We start from the raw sequence: 18,089 nt of genomic DNA on the forward strand, positions 1-18,089 counted from the left end.
TATGTCTGAACTTATTTATGTTTGCCTTTTTTTCCTAGACTTTGATCATCTGTTACATCATGAAAGCTACTAAGAGTTGCAGAGTAATTAGGATAGGTCACTTATTCAAACTACAGAACAATTAAGAAAACAATGGCTCTTAAGCATTGGCATTATCAGTCACAGATTGCCAGCATCACATCTTAGATGGTGTACCCTTGAGTCTGAACAAAAGGCTTTCAAGCTTAGTTTTCAGATGCAAATGAGCAAGAAAGTACAACTTATACTTAGTTTATTTTTTTTTCTTATTATAAATTAGTTGTCTTTCCCTTTAATCAAACTGACTGCCACAAAGGTAGACTATATTTTAATCTTACTCTTCTGATTTTCTGCCAGTGTTCAAGTTTACATTTTTTCTATACTTTGTTTTCTGTAAAAGTGCATTTTTTCTTCTGGTGATTGTTACAACATTTTTGCATTGCCTGCAGTGTTTTGTTCAGACAAGTGAATGAATTTGGGAAGGAAGATTAAAATCAAAGACTCTAATTCTAGCTAAAGTATTAAAAACTGTGAATGCACGCAAACCAGTTCAACCAAAGTAACACATATTAATCACAGGTATCAGATTTCTCTCACTTGCACACTGAACTACAGTTGTTACTTTGAAAAGAACAATTAACTCAAGTACAGCTTCAAGCCTGTCATTCAAACAGTCCTTAAAATGCCTATATCAGAGATGGCCACTAATAAAAATAAATGGAAGCAAAGTAATGAAAATTATGAACTGATGCTGGCAATAAAAAGTTGGCAGTCATAGTAGTGTTGTAAGCTGACAAGAGGGAAAAACACAGTATATGATCCTCTCATCATAGGGATTTCTTTCTGTCCCTCTAAAATGATATGAGAGAGGCAAAGCATTGACTGTAAAACAAAGTCATGCTACCCATTTTGGGGTATAATAAATTACAAAGTAATACTAGCCCTTACTTTGATACAGAAACATTAGTAATGAGAAAAGTTCAAGACATGCTGAAAAACATTTTTTTTTACTTCAGGGTGTGGTTCTCCTTTAATGAAGAGCTGAGAGCAGCATTAAACTTAGAAATCTAAAACTGCACCAAAGCCCACAGATATGGCAATATGAAGCACTGTATTGATAATAATTGGACAAAGTTAAGATGACAGTTTGTTTTATAACATATTCCATCATTTGGAATAGGCCAGATTTATTTACATATAAATCCAATTCTGTTAACACTTTTAAGAAAAATGTATACATTCGGGTTAATCTCAACATTTACAATTCTAAATTTATGCAGTCTGTGTTCCTTGATGGTTCTCTGGTGGGAACTCAGTATCAAACTTATGAAAGTCATATTACTTATGACCGAACACACATTTACTCGACTGATATAAGAAGTAACAGTTATATTGAAACCTGTTCCAATGAAACACCAAAAATGATCTTTGACATAGGTCCTACAGTCATAGTACCACTTCCAGTGGTTCTAATACCCAAAGGGTGTCTCAGACTTGGGATCATTGCAAACATTAGACTTCTGCCAAAATCCTTAAGGGCAATATATGCACAGGTTGTGAAACATGTAAAGCTCTATCATGTCTTCTTCATTAATCATCATGGATTTTAAAAGGTGTGCAACATATTTGCAGCTGCTTATTGGGTAACAGGTGCCACATGCAAGAATGTAGAGATGGGCCTATTGGAAGGGCCGATTTCCAGACCAAAACGGGCCTTTGAATCTGTGAACCATTCAATGTTAGTAAGGAAGTTGGAGAAGTTGGTTAAGGGACTGCTGTCCTGACTTAGTTCAAGAGCTGCCTCAAGGGCATGCCCTTCATAGGTTTGTAGGTTCATAGGTAGGTACTAGGCTATTGGCCCAAGGGCCTAAGTAAGCCTAGCCAACAAAGTTCCCTCACTTACGCCAACCCAAGAAAGTTAATTTCCTGTGCCCCTGTCGAGCAGAGCCACAGAAGTGATCCCCGGGGTGTATTTCCTATTTCCCATCCACTCATCAAGATTTTTCTAAGTGTTAATGAGGAACTTTGCTTGACACAGATGGGTAGCTTGTTCCAGAGTATGGGAAGCCTCCGGGACAGGAATCTATCCCTCCAGTAAGTCCTGTTTATTGTGGTGACAAGCTTTAGGTCCCTAGAGCTTGTAGCTCGGAGGTATTGGGATTTATTTGGGTGTAGCATGTCCAACAGCTCTGGGTTTGACATAGCTTTATATGTTAGGCAGAGATCACCTTGGAGTAGGCGATATGCAACAGAGTAAAGCTGGAGTTTTTTGAGACGATCAGTGTAGGGCATCTGTTTGAGGCCAGTAATTCTCTTTGTGAGGTACTTCTGTGACCTTTCCAGTTGCTTCAGATGTCTTGTGAGGTACATTCCAAATGGGACATTGTACTCTATAATGGGTCTAATGAGTGTCGAGTAGAGGGGAACAATGACCTCTATTTTCCTGGATGAGAACCCTTTTGTGATGAGGTGTGCTATGTAGAAGGATTTCCTGACTACTGTGGCAATGTGATTATCAAAGGAGAGACTACTGTACACCTGGGTCCCAAGGTCTCTTATCACACATTCGGTGTTAAGAAGACTGCCACCAATGTGGTAGTTCATGGGTTCAGAGTTTTTACCAAAGGGGATAACAATGCACTTTTTGGCAATGAGCTTGAGGTCATGGCTCTGACACCAGGCATCTGTCTCAGTGAAGCCCTTCTGTAGGATGTCCACATCATTTGGGGACTTGACCATAGCTCCTAGTTTGCAGTCATCTGTGAACGTCATTAGCCAGAGGCCTTCTGTGTTAGCCTGTACTTCAGAGAAGTAGATACCAAACAGGAGAGGTCCCAGGACTGAACCCTGTGTTACTCCACTTTTCACTGGTTTGAAGTCAGATTTGGAGTCTGCAACTTTTGTATTGTGGGTTCTGTCAGTAAGCAGTTAGCAACCCATCTTGTGACATAGGGATTTATACCTAGTTTAGTGAGTTTAGCTATAATTCCAGAATGGGGGATGGTGTTGAAAGCCTTGGCGAGGCCAAGATAGGCTGTGTGAACCACCTTACCCTCGTCTACAGCTTTGGTGACTGCCTCAAAGAAGTTGACCAGGTTCAGGAGGCAAGATCTGCCTTTCATAAACCCGAACTGGGTGGGGTCCAGAGTTTGGAGGTTACCAATGTCTTTGTTTATGAATTCTATTATGATATGTTCCATGGCCTTGCAGACGAGGCTCCTCAGACTAATAGGGCGATAGTTCCCAGGATCAGTGGTGACTCCCCCTTTGTGGAGTGGGATAGCTGTTGCTGTGCACCATTCAGTGGACACAAAGCCTGAAGTGAGGCTATGATTGAACATGGTGGTTAGGTGGGGAGCCAGTTTGTTCTGAAGTTCATGTAAAATGCAGCCTGGGATGTTGTCTGATCCCATGGATGCTGTGTTTTTGGCTTTGGAGAGTGCTGCTTTTACCTGTGAAGTTGTGATTACAGGGACTGTGCATTCTTCCTGTATAGATATGGGCCCTTTAGGGGGCTGGGGGGGGGGGTAAAGCTAGCGCTGAACCTATCTGCCATCTGCTGGCAATATCAGTTGGTTCTGTAATTTTTGTGCCATTGTGCTGTAACAGAGCAGATCTGGGTGTTGCCATTGAGATTCTTGACATAGCTATAGAATGCTTTGTGGTTGTTCTTAGAACCAGTTGCAATCTTGTTTTCACAGCTAGCTTTGGAGGATCTCATAAGGGATCTCAGCTTCTTGCTGAGGCTGATCAGGGAGCTCCTCCACTCATGGGATTTTACTCCCTTTTGCAACAATTTCTTCTTTCTGTTGTAGAGTTTGTTTATGGCAGGGGACCACCAGATTGGCTTCCTTTTTTTGGAGGATAGCATCTTAGTTCTGTTTGGGATAGCACGATCCATGCACTTGTGTAAGTGCTTATAGGGTGCATTTGTGTAGGATTCAGCAGTCGTAACTGTATTGTCCATCTGCATGGGTGTCATGAAGTTCACCACTTCTGTCTTAAGAAGCATAAAGCTGGCTTTAGAGAAATTTTTTACCGTGGTTTCCTTAATGAGGGGTGGGGGTGGGATGTGGATATCTAGGGTGATTAGCTTATGGTCAGATCTGACCAACGAGGAGTTGACTTCAGGTGTGGAACACCGGTCACTCATGTTGGTAATGACTAGGTCTAGGATATTGTTGCCCCTGGTGGAGGTGTGGATAAGTTGATCCAGGGCATTGGAATTTATGAATTCCAGAAAGTGCTGAGCGAAGGAGTTGGTACATGAGTAGTTTTTCCAGTTAATGGTGGGGTAGTTGAAATCGACCAATATTAGGGTGTTTGCTTGAACCCTAATATTTTCCAGTACATCGAGAAAAGAGGAGTGGGAATCCTGGGGCATGGTGGGGGATCTGTAGCAAGTTACAATTTGGATTGCACTTTTGCCCAGAGTTATTTGCACTTGGATAACCTCGGCTGCATTATGCTGAGCAACTAGCCTGGAGGTGTGGATATCCTTAATGAATATGGACACACCTCTGCCTTTGGTGTTCCGGTCCAGGTTAGATGGCTGAAAAGTGTGGTATGAGTTATAGCCTGGTAATGCAGGGGTGCTCTTTGGAGCCTTGAGCCAGGTCTCAGTCACTGCACAGACAACAATGTTCTCCAGTATAAGGAGTGAGTCATTCTGGGTAAATTGTCCCTAACTGGCTGCAAAAATAGTTCACAAGAATAAGAGAATTGATAGACAAGAATGACCTAAAAGTGAATGCAACAAAACAAAATAAAACAAAGTTGATGTTCTTTAGTACCCCACAACTGTTTGCCAGTGTTACTGCCCATAACTGACAACAACCCAGAGTGATAAGCAACTTCGAGTCTGGTTTGACCACCCCACTTGCATTTAAGCCTCATGTGGATATTAGCCCTGACCCTGTGCTTGAACACTTGTAAGTCAGTTGTAAGCTGACCAGTCTGCTTACATTTGAGGTGAGAAGAGCTATAGGAATTGGAATTCTTATTTCTAAGCTTACCATTGCACTCCCTACAATTTCTTTAGACTATCCACAGAACACATGCACCCAACAAACCATATTAATTGAAATCTGTATGTGGGTGTCAATCATAGAACCCTCCCTTTAGAATGTAAAGTGCCACCCAATAACTAAGACCAACTCTAACATCCAAGCTCTTCCCCACCCCCAGAAATATAGCAAGTTAGAAGTAGCTTCTCAACATTGCATTTTAAAGACATGCAGTCAAAGCACTCTAAACAGGAAAATAACGCATTTTGGAACTGTTTCAGGTAAAAAAAAAAAAATAATATTGACCCCACAACATGGAATTCTCTACCACAGCATGTAAGGAGTGAACAGACTCCAGCAGTATTTAAAGCCAGTATGGTCAAGCATCTTGCATCCATATGTGAATGTGTAAATGCATCTTGTACAATAGTCAGCTAGACATTAGGGGAGGCTCAGGCATGGATGCAATTATATTAATACAGGGCAGGAGATCCTGGTCCTGGTAAAAGACAAGGTTTGAGCAGTTATTGTTATTGCTTCTTGTGTATAGTATATACCATGCTGCATTAACTGTTAAGGCATTGAATTTTTCAGAAATCGTCAGTTGTAATGAGTAAATGCTTTGGCATCACAATGTTTAGGACATAGGCAATTATGACATATTCAAGCATACCCATATGATTGAGCAAAATGACCTGATGAATGAATGATGAAACTTTCTGTTGTGAATATTTTGTTGAGACCACTGTGATTAAGGTTTAAGTTAAGTAATTATTGATTTTCATTACTAATTGCTATGCAACTCTGCTATTGTGAACCACTGTATTCCGCACCTAATGGCCTGGTCATGGTTGAAAAGTCACTCCAGTGCCCAGTTACCCTGCTAACAAGCAAACAAACAAACAAACAAACAAACAAACAAACAAACAAACAAACAAGAAGTTCAAAAAGGAGTACAGCAGCTGTTCACTGAAAAGAAGTCTGTATCCCAACATTGTGAAGGGATATTTTTAATGCTAAGCTGTGGTGACTTGGAAATAATTATAATTAATAAGTGTGACAAGGGACAAAAGCCCTCTGAGTGGGGCGTGAATCCCCCACTGGAAGCAATCGCGAAAAGTAGATTTTAATGCCATTTGAGCAAGTGTTCTCACAATGCCTGAATTTGCAATAAATTTATGCCTGTTTCTGTAGTAGATTCAGTCAGTAAAAAAGGATGTGGCTGTTATGGTTACAGGTGGCTTCCTTTTATTCTATCTGACTCAGTCATTAGTCAGGTTACTTACTGTAATGTTTGCGCAGACCCGCTTTTGTTGCTTCCTCTTACACTAAGTTGTTCCCTTTTTTACCTAGATAAGCTGTGGTACTGCCGTCTTTCACCCAACTACAAGGTGCTGCACTATGGTGACATCGAGGAGGGTTTAGAACACATTCCTATAGAAAGTCTTCATGAAAAAAGTAAGTCCACATTTTACATGAGCATTCTTCTCATTCTGTATGTATGTTTTGTGGAAGAGATTGGCTTTGTTGCTCTTCTACTGTTTTTCTTTGGATGTGATTACCTCCAGTTTATAAGTGCAAAAGTCATTGTTTTGAATTCCTCATATGTTCAAAAACTTGTTCAGAGAGAATTTAGTACTTCATTTTTGGGGGGAGTGAGCAAAGTCCCCCCCCTCAAAAAAAAAACTGTAAGGGTCTGTGTCCACTCCATCCTTTTCTTAAACAATTGAGTTCACTGTATCTTAGTGAGCAGGGAATTTCTCTGAATTGGCCTCCTTTGGAGAAAGGACATTTTTGCACTGAGTGATGGCCACAGAAGTATCTGTCACCATCACTGCATATCAAAATGTTCCTAGGACATTTGGTGCCTTCCTTCTAATCAGCAGCACCCTTTCTCTGCTGTTGTCATTTCCAGTAAATTACAGCTTACAAGGCAAAAAGTGTTATATAAAAACCAACTGTAATGCTGAGGACATGACTTTTTAAGAACACTGAAATGTATGAGCTAAGCCCTGTGATACACTGTATGCATAATTCCCAGATGTGTCACAATACAAACATTTCCTTGATTACAAATATCTGCAAAGTTTATGTTTTGTATTACTGTTTTAAGGGAAGCTGATGCCTTTTCCCATCTATTTTTAGGGGGATTGAGGAGGCACCAGCTTTTACTACAAATAGTATTACAGAATTTACAATTTTTAGAAATGGGCTATTATATTGCTAAAACATAATATATGTTTCTATTTGATCTGAGTGGCAGGTTTGCAAGTATATTAAGCTACAAGGCTGACATGTCATTGCCATCACTACAGTTATTCAAGGTGACCAATGGTCCCAGTTTTTCCAGGACAGTCCCAGTTTGGAAGTCTTTGTCCTGGAATCCCAAACATTGTCTTTGTGACGCATAAATGTCCCAGTTTAGTCTGAATGGTTTCCGGCATTCGTGGTGCTGCTTCAGTGACTGAACCAAAAACAAAAACTTCAGGCAGTTTTGTGGACGACAAAAGATTCTGTTAGGTCCACAGTCAGAATATAGAAAAGGCAGGTGGTGGGAGAGTTATATCCATGATAAGAAGAGGAGCTCCTTTAGTAGTCCAAGAAGAAAAATATAAGCTGGGCAGGTACGTATCGATCTGTGTCTATTGGATGGCAGAGCAGATTACTATAGCAAATGTTTACTTGCCCCCCCAAAGCAAACTTAAATGAAATAAAATGAGTGTTGCAGACTGTTAGGTATGCAAACCTCTTGATGCTGCTGCCACTGATTAATCTGGCTCATCTGTCTCGGACACACACACACCCCCACCCCCATGCAGTGGATATAAAAAGTTTGCACACCCCTGTTAAAATGCCAGGTTTTTGTGATATAAATAAATGAGACCACAATAAATCATTTCAAAACTTTTCCCACCTTTAATGTGACCTATAACCTCTACAATTCAATTGAAAATCAAACAAATCTGTTAGGGGAAAAATATAAAATATAAAAAATAAATGTATAATAAGCTGGTGTGCACACCCTTAAACTAATACTGTGTGTGTGTGTGTGTGTGTGTGTGTGTGTGTGTGTGCATACATATATATATATATATATATATATATATATATATATATATATATATATATATATGACTATTCACTGAAATGCAGAAGCACTGAATGCAAACTGATTTATGCTTGCATTTCAAAAAAAAAAAATCAATGCACTGAAAGCTCATTGCAGTGAAAAAAAAATCATGTAAGTAAACTGTTTCCTTTTGTTATCCAAGAACCAGAACCCTATCACTGCATTCAGGATATATTTGTCTGAATATTGGTAGTGCTGCGGTAGCGTTGTCACCTCACAATAAGACGTTGTCCTGTTCGATTCTCAGCTAAAGTTGTCTTCTGTGTGGAAACATGCATGAATGGGCGTACCTTCGTTGAAGGTTGTACGTCAGGGCTGGCAACTAGGTATGTAAAAATCTATTGCCAATCATTAATGGACCGTAGTTCCACTGTGGCGACCCCTAACCGGGAAAAGCCGAAAGGTACAACAACAACAACATTGGTAGTATAAAGAAAAGGCTTTTCTGAGGTGAGGTGCAGGGTTAGGTTGGGGTCAGGGGCAGTGTTACGGAGAGTGTTGGGGTTAGCATGTGTTCAGAAGGTTGCATATGGGGGGTCTCAGACACACACCAGAAGCATCTACACATATACACAATACTACATCGGTCCTCTTTACTAGCACAACTTTAACCCAAACCTGGAAGAACACACACACACACACACACACACACACACACACACACACACACACACACACACACACACACACACACTTCCTCATTCATACATGCATTCACTCACACGCAATCACTCTCACTCTCCCGATATCTCACACACACAGTCACTCCCTCATTCATACATGCACTCAGACATCGCTCTTACTCTATCCCAATTTTTCACACACACACACACACACACACACACACACACACACACACACCTACACACACATTTCCTCATTTATAGATACATTAACTCACAATTGCTCTCACTCTCTTCTGATCTGTCACATACACAATCTCCTGCTCTCACTCTCTCTCTCGATCATACCTCTTAACCATACTTCTCACATTTTTACATAATGTCGAGATTTTTGACTCATTTTATGTCTGTTCGTCATAAAACTTATGATTTTCTTGTAAGTCATTAAGGGCTGAAGTCATTAAATAACTAGATTTGAACGTCTTATCCTTCCGGCAATTCATGTTAACACAACACCTTTTATTCTAGCAACTTTCTGTGTTTATATTAGCAATATTTAAAATGTATCCATATTTATGGGCCTTTGTCCCCCCATTATTTTTGGCTTTGTCCAGATTTCTTGTGCTGGGAACTTGAGAGGTATGCTCTTAACTGTACAGATATTAGCAGAATGTCCAGATTTTTGCTTCATATTTTTGGTATATTTCTCATAAAATTATGGTTTTCTAGCAAATAGTTGGCAATCATTGAGTATTTAAGTCAAAAAATATTGACACACATTTGAGTTTCAGACTTAATACCTTTCAGAAAATTTGTGCTAATGTAAAACCTGTTGTTCTATCAACTTTCTAAGTTTGTAAAAGCAATATGTAAAAAGTGTCCCAACCCCCCCCCCCCCATTATTTACTGCTCTGTAACCTTTCCTCACCCGGTATCACACCATATGGATTCCATAGAGTGTATTCTGTGTAACAGACACACTGGTAATGAACAGAGAAGAAAATGATTTTCTCAGCAAATTACCCATGTTGTCAATTCCTTTGGTGCATAACACACCTCTCAACAATCCAGAACGTCCAGATTTTTGCCTTATATTTTTGGTCTGTGTCTGATCCTCATAAAAATTATGGTTTTCTGGTAAATCACTGAGAACTGAACTAACTAAATAATGTCATTCTTTTGAGTTGTAGTTTTCATATCCTTCAGAAAATGAACGCTAACACAAAATCCTGTTATTCTAGCAACTTCTAAGGTTAGAAAAGGAATATTTAAAATCTGTCTCTAGTTTTGTAAAGATGTCCCCCAGAATCTTTGAATTTAGTGTTGCAAGGCATGTTCCACATGTAGGGCGCAGCGATTAGTGTATGGCTGTAGGCTTATAAATAAGCTGCAGCTTAAGTGTCCCGGTTTAGGTCCTGTAACAAAATGGTCACCTTGCAGTTATTTGACAGACTGCTTAGTGGTGGATTGCAGTTAAGCATTTCACATAAAGCATCTACCCACTTCACATCATGCAAATCAATGTTTTTTGTTAAGATCTGATACGTTGAAATATTAGTCATAGTACATTTATTGCATGTTGCTGAAACGATAATGGATAAAAAGCCTAAAGTTTAGCCTTTTTAGTTACATTGCCAGTCATCTAATGTTAATATTTCAGCTTGGGAGACAGGGGTGAGTGAATTGGCCTCCATTCCTATTCTAAAAGAATAGAGGAGTTGGAACTTGATGGTACAGCACTGCCCCTTGTGGTCATTATAAGAAAGTCTCGTTTACAAATCAAAACTTTTTTTTTTAATTCTTTTTATTTATTTATAATATCATTGAAAAAGAAACATATTAGACAACATCACACAAATTACAAAAATAAACATAGACAACTATATACATTTATACAGTGCCCAAGAACAAAAATGAAACAAATCATATCAGTACAATCACATTCAATTCAATATATGGTCAACGAATGTCCTCCAAAACTCCTTAAGATATGGAGTCTGTTTGTGGTTGTGAAAAATATATCTATGTGCCTTTAGGTGGTTGGTCGCAAGAGTCTTAAATCCTTCCCAGGAAAGTAAGTTAATGTTTTTCCAATTAAGTGTGATACAATACTTTATTAACATGAAGATGGATATTAAGATCCTAAGTTGCATCTTCGTCAGCCCTGGGGGAGGGATATGTAAGAGGGCAAATTTCCAAGAAAGAGTTGATTTTTCATAGCCCATTTTCTCAGGCTGGACTCTTAATGCGCACCATAACTTATATGAGCGTTTACAGCTCCAAAATATGTGTAGGGCGTCTCCTGTCTGATTTTGGCAGAAATGACAATGAGGAGAAGAGTTATGGTATATTTTGTTGATTATACTTGGGGTAAGATAAGCATTATTCAATAACATAAGCTGGATGTACCTAAGTTTTCTAAGAGGGATGAGATTGGGGTAATTTTTGATGGCATTTGATATCTAGTCTTGAGTGATATGGGGATCCTGTTTTATCCAGTAGCTAGAATATATGGGTTCCTTTTATGTTTTGATGGACATAATGAATTTATAGAAGCTTGAAATCATTTTCTTTTTGAGTAGAAGTAAGTTCCATAAAACCTTACATGTGGAAACGTCTTTATCTGATACACTGATAGGGTTAAATAATGTCTGAGATACTTCCCTAATTTGTCTTAATATGGTCAAATATTTTTTAGTGAGGTTCATCTTAACGCTTGCCTCTGAAGTAGAGAGGTGCATATACGGGTACAAGTCTAAGATGATTTTATCCATCAGGAGTGGGAATTGATTCAAGTTTATCATAGTCCCATTCAATCTTAAGTTAGGATTAAGGTGGATGGGGTTGTAAAGTGTTGAAGGGAGGGGTTAATTTTAAGGTGTGTACAAGTTTCTGTAAAGTTATTATCCTGTTTTTTATACTGTTATGTATTTTGAATTTGCTCAGGTTATCTTTTTTAAGAAGGGAAGAGCTAGAGGGTTGAAGCTAAGCAATTTGATATAGTTATTATACAATTTGACCCAAATGGGATACCAATTAGTGGAGTTTTTAGTGAATGTAGCTATATTAATTATTCTACTACAGTTAATGATTTCATAATACAGTTTGAAGTCTGGCAGTCCTAAGCCGCCTAGTTCTCTTGGGTATGAAAGTTTAACATAACTAATCCTAACAGATTTAGGGGACCACAAGAAATTCGACAAAGATGAATAAATAGTTTTGAAAAAGCTGTTTTGCAGGATAATATTGGTTGCGTTAAAAATAAAGAGAAGTCTAGGTAGTATATTCATTTTGATGATCTAGCGAGAAAGTGTAATTTAAGATTAGTCCACCTTTTCAGGTCATTTTGTATGTTTGACCAGACACTAGTGATATTGCCCTGGTAGTATGCTTTGGGGTCTAGGCAAAATTAAATTCCTAAGTATTTGATGTGTTGTTTAATCACAATATTTTTTGGGGTTAGAGCTTTGGGGTACTGAGTGTAAATATTAATTGGGAAGATTACAGATTTGTCCCAGTTTAGCATGTAATTTGAAAATTTAGAGAAGGTGTCTATGGAGGTCATAATTTTTTCAAAGTCAGAATTAGGAAATGAAAAATAAATGTTTAAGTCATCAGCATATGTAGATAGAGGTATTGTAGTATTGTAAAGGATAGGAATATGGTGATATGTTCTCTGTTTAACTAATAAGAATAAAGGTTCAATGAATAGATTAAATAGCAGGGGGGAGAGGGGGCACCCTTGTCTTGCACCGTTTTTAATATTTATTCGGGATGACATTTATTTATTTATTTGGAGAATGGTATAAGCATTTGAGTAAAGCATTTTAATCATTTTAATGTAAAGGTTTGGTATATTGAACTGTGGAAGAATCTCAAACAAAAAATCTATGCTAATTCGGTCAAAAGCCTTCGATGCGTCAATAGCTAAGGTATATATAGGGGTCTGTGCAAGGGAAGAGAGTGATATCATAGCATCTAGAGTAAATGTATGGTCCACTGTTTGCCTATGTAAGATAAATCCTGATTGCTCAGGTGATATAATACTATTGATGATCTTTTTAAGTCTATTAGCTAGAATTGTGGCTAGGATCTTCATGTCTAAGTTGACGATAGAGATAGGCCTGTATTTTGATGGATCTTTGGTATCGGAATTAGATTTTAAAATAAAAATGGTTCTAGATGCGTTTAAATGAATGTCTTTTATCCCAAATTGTATAATGTTATTAAAAAGCTGAAGGAAAATGATGGAAATTTTTTTAATGAAATGTTTATAAAATTTGGCTGTAAATCCGTCTAGGCCAGGGGATTTATTCAGTTTGAGGCTATTGATGGCAAGGGCGATCTCTTGTTTTGTGATTTTCCTAGCTAGAATGTCTTGTTGCTCTTCGGTAAGTTTGGGGAAGGTTAAGTTATTTAAGAGTAGGTGTAACTCCTTTTTGTCGATAGGGTCTTCTGGAGGGCTATACAACTTTGAATAAATTGATTCAAACAGGGTAATAATATCCTGTATATTTTGATACAGTTTCCCTTGATGAGAAATTTCAGGAATAAAGGGAGAGGGTTTGCTCTGATTCAATATCCTAGCTAGGAATTTAGAAGGAAAAAGGGCCCATTCAGAATATTTGGCTAAAGTTTTCATTTCATGGAAGGAATGACATTCAGCGTGCAAGGATAACAGTTTGTCTTGTAGTTGAATTATTTCTTTCTCAGCTTCAGGTGAATGATTAATTTGTATTTCATTTTCCAGTTTACCTGTTCTGTCTTTTATGAGTACTTCATTTTTAAAGTTAAGTTTCCTGTAGTATGAGGCCTTGTTGATAAGGAATCCTCTAATATTTGTCTTTGTGGCAGCCCAGGCGATATCCAAGGGAGAAGACGAGGTATTAAGTGAGTAAATAAATTGATCTAAGTATGATTCAATTTCTGTGAGTATGTTGTTCTTCTTTAGGAGTTTTGAGTTAAACTGCCACCAAATAGCTTTGTTGCGTGAAGTTATATAAGAAGACCAATGAATGTTCAGTGATATTTTTGAGTGATCCAATAGAAATCTAGGTTCAGTGTTATGGGTGATGTTAAAGTTGATGAATACAGAAGATATAAGAAAAAAGTCCAATCTGGACCAGCTTTTATGGCAGTTTGAAAAGAATGTGAATTTGTTATTTTTGAGGGTGCAACTTTGATATATGTAAGGGTCAAACAGATTGTAATCTTCCTTTAATTCAGAAATAGTTAAGGTGGCATGTTTATTATAATTAGCTTTAACATTAGTCCTATCCATCTCTGGGTCCTGAATAGAATTCCAATCTCCACCCACTATGTAATAATGATTAGGGAAGCTAGCAAGGATTTTATAGATCTGCATGAGGAAATTCTGTTGATTGGAGCATGGTGCATAAATGTTTACAAATAAACTAGATTTATCTAGATGTATACTACGTGTAGTAAAGTAGCACCATCTTCCATCCTTATCAGAGTCCTGTTTAATAATGTCTTGTTGAAATGTATTTTTAATAATAATAGCAACCCCCACACTATTAGTTTTTGCCCCTGATGCTGTAATAGTTTTAATCCATCTTTTCCCCAGATCCATCTTCCACTGCTCCTCAGATAGATGAGTTTCTTGGATGAAAATTATACTAGATAATGCTTTAAATGCCAGGTGCATGAAAAGTTTTCTTTTCTTATGTGCCTGTAACCCCTTAATATTCCATGACTCAATACTCTGCATTATTTATTCTTAACCATTATTAAGTAAGTTATTTATATTTGGAGATTGGAGGAGTGATTGTATACTAAACGGAAAAGCTTGGGCAAAGATAAGGAACCCTTCCTGGTCTAGATCTGTGCCTAATCACACCCACCCCAGCCCAGAAGGGATTGGGATATTGAGTATTGAAGCTTCTAAAGAAAACATTATGTAAACAACTTGCACATAAACAGAAACTATGCAGCCGAGAAATCCCAAAAAGAACAGACAATTTCTACAGAATCTAAAATGCATAACAATCCTAAATATAATAGACAATCGGACTCCTAGCTCTGCTAACTTCTTGTTTTAAGCTGAGAGAATAAGACAATAATTCCCATACAGGGAGATGGTTACGTAAGCTTTGTTTTCCTTCTGGAGAAAATAAGCTTCCATGTTAGTGTTTTTAACTACATAGATATATGCTTATTGTAATATTTACACCCAAAAAAATGCATTCAAGTTAAAGGCACAGACAAGGATGACACCAACTTAGCCTGAGAAAGGCTAACAGGATTCAAACTATGTACAGAAATTTGCAGTCTTAACTCCTGTGTAATAAAAAGAGAAGACATACCTGGAATTTGAGTGTTTCTAAACTCTAACAATTACACTCTAATGTGAAATCATTATACAAATTAATTCCATACAATTTGGCATCAGATCTTATCAAACTGTAGAGGAGATTTTATATTGCGTACAACATATTCTCTGTCATCAGTGAACATATATTATAGCGTGTAACACTATTCCTTCTGTCATACAAAAATACCGGAGTTTTATCTTAGACTACAGAACTACTATGAAGGTAGGTATATAATGATACTAAGCCATCGCTACATCTAAAGGTATTTTTGCTGTTTTACCTAGATGTACCGTAACTAAGGGCTACTGATGAGCCGGCTTACTGTAAGTGGAAAAACAGACATACTACACTTGAAACCGGTCCCTTGCATGGAGGAAGCGCTGTTCTAAGTTAGTGGTGAATCCCCACTGGACAATACAATAAACTAGACAGTATAGGAAGTAGCTCACATAGTAATTACATTCAATGGGATTATATCACTAAGGTCAACATATAGTAAGAAATCAGCAATTATTATCGCATCTGTACATAATGACTAACACTCGACATATGCTTATAGGGATGCAGTAATGTGCAAATATGCTAGATCTTTTACAACATAGGAAGCGTACAGTTCCATATAACACTCGGCTTTCCTAAATGATTTAAGAGTCTCTTTATCCGTGCATTAGATATCTTGCTGAACACAAGTCTGTATACCTCTTAGATACTGCACCCCAGATTAATCGGCACACAAGACAAATAGATCCAGACATTCGGTGCTCCTTTACGGGTAAACACACAGTTCCTACTAAATTATCCACATGAGATATATATACAATTATGAGTCATAGAACCTGGGACAAGTGTTAGGATCGAGAGAGAGCTACTCCGATCCTATCTAAGCGAGCAACCACTAAGAACAAGTGTGGAAATGTACTTAGGTGCCGCAATGAGCTGAATGATCTCCTTTCTTTATTCTATGCAGTCTTTAAGGATTTCTTCGTTTTGAGGTACACTTATTAAATCACTTAAAAATTTAAGCGATCTACTGACAGGTTCAAGGTATTCACCCCTTTAAGGAGTGTGAGGTGGGGGTCAATATCTGCGATAAAATCGTGATTACAGTTATCTCTTTCTTTAAAGGAGTGCAGATGCATGAGAAAAGGCATCCTGAGGTTAGAGTCACTACATGATATTGTTCATGTCAGTTAATGGAGATTGTATATCATCACCACTACATGAGAAAACTAGGCCCAACAACAGCCAGCTCGGCCACACCAGTAAAAGCCATAGAGACACATCAGACAAATATCACTTAGTGACTTCCCCCCGGATCAAGGTAACCTTTTCAAATTAGGTTATACCAATAGGTTAATGTAGAACCTGTATTGGATTAGCGCTTCTGTACAGCCAGATCCGGTCTTTCATTAAAGGCTGTCAAGAAAATCGAGGTAGCTTCTTTAGTGTTTGTTGCTGACATTTTGTTGCCTTGGTGATGGAAGATTAATGTATTGGGGTATTTCATTTGAAATTTTATTTGTTTTTGGATTAGAAATGCACAGAAATGGAGCCAGTTTTTGTCTCTCTAGTTTAACTTGTACAGGGAGGTCCGGAGACAGAAATATTTTTGAACCATTCCAGATGACATACTTTTTAGATTTTGCCACCATTAATAGCTTGTTAACATGTTGGAAGTTCAATATTTTAGCGTACACAATTCTAGGTTTGTTAAGCTCCAAATATGGTCTAAGGGCTCTGTGTGCTCTTTCAATTGTAATCTGGTCGGTAATTGTATTTTTATCTAGAAATAGAACAAAAATGGAAGTGATTGTTTCTGGTAGATTATTGTGGTCTATCCACTCTGGTATGCCTCTTATTATGATATTATTACGCCTGGATCTGGCTTCTAGATCCAATATTTTCTGTTGCATGTCTAGGATAGTTTTAACATTGGAATTGTGATCTTTCTGCAACTGGTTTGATTCTCGGCAACCTTTGCTTCTGTCTTGTCTATTCTTGATAGTATTTTATCTATAGAATCTCTGAATGCCAGTAATTGTGTAGAGAAGCTTTGTATCGCTTCTTGAATAGGTTGAAGTGCCATTTTTAAATCTTCAAGATTAGATTGGTCAGCCTTTGGTTTAGTAGTGGATTTCAACATTTCCTGAAGTTTCCCAGTTCTAGCCCTTTTGGGAATAGTCTCTTTTTCTGGAGATGCAACTGTAGAGTATTTTGCTTTAGTAGTCTGTGAGTCCATGCGTTCTGGATCCAGTGACATATTAGCTTTTCTTGTTTTGATTGATTAAGGAAATGCAGGTCGAGAGATCCCAGGCCTCATGGAAAGCACATGTAGAAAAGATATGAAACAGGTCCGCTGCAATCCTCTTAAAATTCACTGTTCCCCATTGTTCCAGCTTCTGTATACGGTAGGATAGGCCTTCCTTTATATCAGATGTAGATTATTGCTTATGTAGTTTGTTCTCTCAAGCAAATAAAGGAATAATTTATGCTATTGATGCAGAGCAATGTCCAGACACTGTCTATAGGACGGCAGCCATTTTGGTCTCCCTTACAAATCAAAACTTCATGACGCAGGTAAACATTTGAGGGAGCATGCATGTTTGAACACATCATAATCTTGCTGAGGGAAGAATTACTGGCTGTTAAACAGTTCTTTAACTGAGTCATGCATCCTTGCCAACTTTGAGCCACCACTCAGCTTACTGGGACCTGAATGTCATGACTGACAGTTCAGTAATTTTCAATTTGAATTGGATGGTTTAGAATTTGTGAAGTTTTTCTGTTAAAAAATACCATCCTTTGTGCTCAACTTCTCTGTCCACAGGCACTTGCTACAAGTTCTTTTCTATAAAGAAACCTATGTGTTCATTCACAAAGATTGTATGTCCACTAGAATCAGTATATATTTTTTCTCAAAAGTGATGTCAGAGCTAAACATGAACCAGTCCATTCTTCACCTTGTTTTCTTTCCAAG

The 18,089-nt window shown here is 37.9% G+C and overlaps 1 protein-coding gene across 1 annotated transcript in view; it reads left to right on the plus strand.

Annotated features, from left to right (window-relative positions):
- ELMO3 (engulfment and cell motility 3) overlaps positions 1-18,089 on the plus strand; it is a 1,057,243-nt gene that overhangs the window by 902,746 nt on the left and 136,408 nt on the right. The window contains exon 18 of the mRNA XM_044081425.1: positions 6,378-6,482. Coding sequence (XP_043937360.1) covers positions 6,378-6,482 — 105 coding nt within the window. The remainder of the gene's footprint in view (positions 1-6,377; positions 6,483-18,089) is intronic.

Source organism: Protopterus annectens, chromosome 8.part0 (genome assembly GCF_019279795.1).
Source record: "Protopterus annectens isolate FY-2018-M chromosome 8.part0, PAN1.0, whole genome shotgun sequence".
NCBI classification, from domain to species: domain Eukaryota; kingdom Metazoa; phylum Chordata; order Ceratodontiformes; family Protopteridae; genus Protopterus; species Protopterus annectens.